Consider the following 6,638-nt stretch of genomic DNA (forward strand, 5'->3'; position numbering starts at 1 on the left):
TTCACTCTCTCTCCCGCAGGTGATTTTTGGAAGTCCAGCTTTGAGACTACACCAGAGAGCATACACTGCCGTGGTGATCATACCAGGTGAGGCTCTAGACTCAGCTTTTAATTGTATTGAAGTCTGCTTAGGGCCTTTCTTACAAGCAGATGAACTTGGTTAGAGTGAGCTGATGTCTTAGCAGCTCTATCACACGCCGTTCATGTCTCCTATGTCCTGAGGCGTTGTTAAGCATCAGTCGAAAAAAAATGATCACATATTTGGTAAGGATCCACCTTGCTCTTTGGATGTTTAGCTACAATCCCAGCGCCAGCCAATCTACTTAATTTATCATTTATGTTTACTGTAGTGCATGACTAAACTCACCATGCTGTTACAGACACAGGTAACTCCTTATCTTTCCCATTGGGGCTAAGTGTACCGCTGCTCCAGTCCTGCTCCTTCAATCTGAAGGAGGTTCATACCCTTCATCACAAACAAACAAACTATTTTGTCTTCTCCGCTGAGAAAAGCTTGCCTATTAGGATGTTTATTCCTATAAACCTCTTGTCCTAAATAACCGTCATTAGAGCTGTCTCATTCTGTGAGGCCTAACCGACCGTGTCATTTAGAGCCTGTTCTCATTCTTGAGGCCCTAACCGACCGTGTCATTTAGAGCCTGCTCATTCTAACTAACCGTGTCATTTAGAGCCTGTTTGCTTCCTAACTAACCGTGTCATTTAGAGCCTGTCTCATTCCCTAACCGACCGTGTCATTTAGAGCCTGTTCTCATTCCTAACTACCGTGTCATTAGAGCCTTTCTCATTCCTAAATCACCGTGTCATTTAGAGCCTGTTCTCATTCCTAAGCGAACCGTCGGTCATTTAAGCCTGTTCGTCATTCCTAACCCGCCGTGTCATTTAGAGCCTGTTCATCTCCTAACCTAACCGTGCTCATGTAAAGCCTGTTTGTCATTCTTTCCCAACTCGACGGCACTGTCATTTAGAGGACCTGTTCTCATTCCTGGTGCGGCCCTATGGCCGGGACCGTCAATGTTACGAGCCGTGTTCTCTATTCCTGTGCGGCCCTAACCGACCGTGTCATTTAGAGCCTGTTCTCAATACCTTTGTAGATGTTTATTCCTGTGCAGCCCTGACCCCTTAACAGCTATCGATTCCTAAAACCAACCATTCAACTCTGGCTCTGTTATGCCTGTTGTGTTTCCTATGCAGGTCCCCGGACTTCCATGATGAGGTGAAGATCAAGCTGCCGGCCTCTCTGACTGACCACCACCATGTCCTGTTCACCTTCTACCATGTCAGCTGCCAGCAGAAACAGAACACCCCCCTGGAAACCCCTGTGGGATACACGGTAACTACTGTGGACACGTGTGGAAATGCACATGCATGTACACACACACACACACACACACACACACCTGTCTCTTATACACATCTAGATGTGTATAAGAGACAGGTATTCACATTGGGACATCTAGCAGGCCTTCAGTGGGAGACGAGTGCTGTCAATGTAACTGGTCCGGGCCTGCCCTGATGGCCTCTTACTTTGACCTCTGCCTGACCTTTTAGAATGACCCCAGGGGTCTTTTAACTTATCTTTACTGACATGTCCATGGTTCATGCCATGGGTCGGCAATCGGCAGGATTGGCCAGTTTGGGTGCAGGCTCTTGTTCCAGCCAAGCACTAATACACCTAATTCATCCAATTCTAGGATCCAGTTGAATTGTTGATTAATTGATTAGTTGATTTGATCCCTCATGCCATGATTCATAACTACTACTGTAGCTAATAGTAACCTATTCTGTTGAGCTGCTGTGTGTTGTTAGGGCTGGAGTTCCCTGACATCACTCTCTGCATGCGTGCCATGCTTTGTGCCCTCCCAACACGCTGTGTTTCACCTGCCTGGTGTCTAGGACTTGGCCTTTAATCTCTCAGTCTGTAGACACAGTAAACAATGAACTGCTCCCTTTGTGTACCCGTAGGGGGATGAGGATGGTGGGGTTGTGTACCCACTGGGAAGGGGAGGGGGCTGGGGTTAAAGGGGGCTGTGTGGGGGCGGGAGGCCCAGGGGTTTTGAAACAGTGCTTAGGCATGGCTTGGTTTGGTAACACACACAGCTACTATGAGTCAAGTCATTTATTAACCTGAGATGAATCTGTTGAGGCTGAAGGACCAAGAGGAGAGAATTGACCGTGTGGCTAAAAAGGAAGCCAGGTTCATAGGTGTGTAAGAATGGCTTCTGCCTGGAGATTATTGCAATTACATCATTCTAAAATCAGCATGGATGCCTCAATACAGAACAAGCAAGTTGGAAAAATGTACCCCTTTTTTACCTAAATGTCATTGAGACTGTGACCAGCGAGTGAGAAAGGGAACAGCGAAGGGAGAATGAGTGGATTAGGGATTCTCATGGTTTGACTGTCGTCACAGCTGTGGTCCTTGGTGACCCTCCCACGCGGAGGGATCTACGTCACTGTGGTCAGGCTGCTGTGCTGCGGCTCTCTCTGACTTCCTGTGGCTGTCACCCTGGAAACCCTTCACCGTGTGTGTCCAGCTCGTTGACTGAAGCCCAGCTGATGTTGGACCTATGGGCTATCTCAATCCTTCTTTGATGGGAAATATCAATGCAAATTACATCTTCATTGGTTGTTTAGTCTTGTCCAAGTTAGTGATGAACACTATGCCTCTGATTTTGAACAGTGACTGTATTGAACATATACAGTTGACCATAGCATTGCCCCCCCCCCCCCTTGCACCCTGAGGTGGGTCATCCCAGCAGAGAATTTAGGGCAACTACAGTTTGTGTGTGTCCAGAGTGATTGACAGAACGAGCCTCCCTTCTCCACCAATCAGTGCCCACAGATGCCAACAGTGATGGCCTTGCTCACTCCAAACACTGACCTATTGATGACTGTACAAATCAGATACTACTGTACAAGTGTGTTGTATTATGGTGAGCTGTGATATGTACAGTACATTTATATGYGGTATGTATGTAATGTCCTGAGGAGAATGATGAGGGGAAAAGGTTGTGAAATTCACTCAATGACCTGTCAAAGTTGCTGCTATGTCAGTTGAGCTCATGTTTTTCTGTTTGGTTTCAAAATGTGTCTGTGTGTTCCAGGAACCTACTGTATGTGAACCCACACAGCCTGAACTTCGCCAACCGGCAAGGCTCCGCCCGGAATATCACGGTGAAAGTACAGTTTATGAACGGGGAGGACCCCAACAACGCTATGCCGGTAAGCAGTGATGTATTGTACACATGTAGGTACTGTCTGTCTGCCGTGCCGTGCCGACACAGTTTTCAGAGAATGCTTCTTATAAAGTTATTGGGGTATTTTAGTACTTACCAGGTACTGCTGCACAATCCTAGGCTGAATTCTTGGAAATGGATTGTTAAGCATAATGAATGGTGTTCATGTATTTGAGTTCTGTTACTAAAGTATTGTACAAGTTGTTTTTTAAAACCTGTAGACAAACAGAAGTCCGTCTACTATTCACCGCTACTATTCACTTCATTCGCCAGCAGCATACCACCCTGCATACACTGCTGGCTTGCTTCTGAAGCTAAGCAGGGTTGGTCCTGGTCAGTCCCTGGATGGGAGACCAGGTGCTGCTGGAAGTGGTGTTGGAGGCCAGTAGGAGGCACTCTTTCCTCTCGTAAACAAAGATCCCAATGCCCCGGGCAGTGATTGGGACACTGCTCTGTGTAGGGTGCTGTCTTTCGGATGGGACGTTAAACGGTGTCCTGACTCTCTGAGGTCATTAAGATCCCATGGCACTTATCGTAAGAGTAGGGGTGTTAACCCGCGTGGCCTGGCTAAATTCCCAATCTGGCCCTCAACCATCACGGTCACCTAATAATCCCCAGTTTACAATTGGCTCATTCATCCCCCTCCTCTCCCCTGTAACTATTCCCCAGGTCGTTGCTGCAAATGAGAACGTGTTCTCAGTCAACTTACCTGGTAAAATAACGGTTAAATAAAATAAAATAAAATAAATAAAATACTATTCACTGTAAGCTGCCTCGTTTCCTCTGTTCCCTCTAATACAAACCCTGTTCACTGTACTCCATCTGTTCTTTCACTCTCTCTCCGCAGGTGATTTTGGGAAGTCCAGCTGTGGAGACTACACCAGAGAGGCATACACTGCCGTGGTGTATCATACCAGGTGAGGCTCTTAGACTCAGCTTTTAATTGTGTATGAAGTCTGCTTAGGGCCTTCTTACAAGCAATGAACTGGTATAGAGTGAGCTGATGTCTTAGCAGCTCTATCACACGCCGTTCATGTCTCCTATGTTCTGAGGCGTTGTTAAGCATCAGTCGAAAAAAAAGTGATCACATATTTGGTAAGGATCCACCATTGCTCTTTGGATGTTTAGCTACAATCCCAGCGGCCAGCCAATACTGTTAATTTTATCATTTATGTTTACTGTAGTGCATGACTAAACTCACCATGCTGTTACAGACACAGGTAACTCTGTTATCTTTCCCATTGGGGCTAAGGTTACCGCTGCTCCCAGTCCTGCTCCTTCAACTGAAGGAGGTTCATACCCTTCATCCACAAACAAACAAACTATTTTGTCTTCTCCGTGAGAAAAGGCTTGGCCTATTAGGATGTTTATTCCTATAAACCTCTGTCCTAAATAACCGTGTCATTTAGAGCCTGTTCATTCCTGTGAGCCTAACGACCGTGTCATTTAGAGCTGTTCTCATTCCTGTGAGGCCCTAACCGACCGTGTCATTTAGAGCCTGTTCTCATTCCTAACTAACCGTGTCATTTAGAGCCTGTTCTCATCTTCTAACTAACCGTGTCATTTAGAGCCTGTTCTCATTCCTAACGACCGTGTCATTTAGAGCCTGTTCTCATTCCTAACTAACCGTGTCATTTAGAGCCTGTTCCATTTCCTAACCGACCGTGTCATTTAGAGCCTGTTCTCATTCCTAACTAACCTGTCATTTAGAGCCTGTTCTCATTCCTAACCGACCGTGTATTTAGAGCCTGTTCTCACCTACTACCTGCATTAGAGCCTTTTCATTCCTAACCGACCGTGTCATTTAGAGCCTGTTCTCATTCCTGTGCGGCCCTAGCCGACCGTGTCATTTAGAGCCTGTTCTCATTCCTGTGCGGCCTAACCACCGTGTCATTTAGAGCCTGCTCAATACCTTTGTAGATGTTTATTCCTGTGCAGCCCTGACCCCTTAACAGCTATCGATTCCTAAAACCAACCATTCAACTCTGGCTCTGTTATGCCTGTTGTGTTTCCTATGCAGGTCCCCGGACTTCCATGATGAGGTGAAGATCAAGCTGCCGGCCTCTCTGCTGACCACCACCATGTCCTGTTCACCTTCTACCATGTCAGCTGCCAGCAGAAACAGAACACCCCCTGGAAACCCCTGTGGGATACACGTAACTACTGTGGACACGTGTGGAAATCAATGCATGATACACACACACACACACACTATGCACAATGATATGTGCACGTGCATGACACACGCACACACACACAGGTGTGTGCAAGCAAACGTAACATGCACACGCACCTCATACAAGCACACGTGTATAAACATTAACATGCCTTTATTGTTTTTCAGGCCCTAATCATGTTTTTGTCTCCTCCCTCAGTGGATCCCCATGCTTCAGAATGGACGTCTGCGTACAGGAAGCTTCTGTCTGCCGGTGTCTCTAGAGAAACCTCCCCAGTCCTACTCTGTTCTCTCCCCTGACGTTCCTCTACCAGGGATGAAATGGGTGGATAACCACAGAGGGGTGTTCAACGTTGAAGTGACATCCGTTTCCACCGTCCACACACAGGTATAGCCCATCACAACCGTACTTTTCACGGTATTCCCAAACATTTGTGTTTGTTCGATACTAGAATATGAAAACCAGGTGTGGTCCTAGAATTGTTGGTACTTTCAGGACTTCTGTCAAATGTCTCACGTCCTWTACTGATTTGAGAGAGGATCAAGTCTATCAGCACAGCTGATGCTCAGTGACTGCTCCATGTTCTCATGGCTAGCTCTAGTTTGTCCTGGGGAACCACTGGGAGTCTGGACTGCATCATGTTAGCTCCCCTCTCATAGTGACTCTAGTCTGTCCTGGGGAACCACTGGGAGTCTGGACTGCATCATGTTAGCTCCCCTCTCATAGTGACTCTAGTCTGTCCTGGGGAACCACTGGGAGTCTGGGCTGCATCATGTTAGCTCCCCTCTCATTCTGACTCTAGTCTGTCCTGGGGAACCACTGGGAGTCTGGGCTGTATCATGTTAACTCCCCTCTCATAGTGACTCTAGTCTGTCCTGAGGAACCACTGAACTCACTGGGAGTCTGGGCTGCATCATGTTAACTCCCTTCTCATAGTGACTCTAGTCTGTCCTGAGGAACCACTGAACTCACTGGGAGTCTGGGCTGCATCATGTTAACTCCCCTCTCATATGATCTAGTCTGTCCTGAGGAACCACTGACTCCTGGGAGTCTGGCTGCATCATGTTAGTTAACACACTTGAATAATGCAACAGGCATGTAGAAATGTTAAAACCGTTCATTACTGTAAGCAAAACAAAGTATAAACTGAAGCTAACATTAGTTTCCTTCCCTAGTACCTTGTTTGTGATGATATATGAACCATA

The 6,638-nt window shown here is 46.8% G+C and overlaps 1 protein-coding gene across 1 annotated transcript in view; it reads left to right on the plus strand.

Moving 5' to 3' along the window:
• The window catches only part of dock7 (dedicator of cytokinesis 7), a 64,851-nt gene that overhangs the window by 24,722 nt on the left and 33,491 nt on the right, over positions 1–6,638 (plus strand). Inside the window, 3 exon segments of the mRNA XM_024003795.2 lie at positions 3,125–3,249; positions 4,104–4,173; positions 5,277–5,298. Coding sequence (XP_023859563.1) covers positions 3,125–3,249; positions 4,104–4,173; positions 5,277–5,298 — 217 coding nt within the window.

This window comes from Salvelinus sp. IW2-2015, linkage group LG16 (assembly GCF_002910315.2).
Source record: "Salvelinus sp. IW2-2015 linkage group LG16, ASM291031v2, whole genome shotgun sequence".
NCBI classification, from domain to species: Eukaryota; Metazoa; Chordata; class Actinopteri; order Salmoniformes; family Salmonidae; genus Salvelinus; species Salvelinus sp. IW2-2015.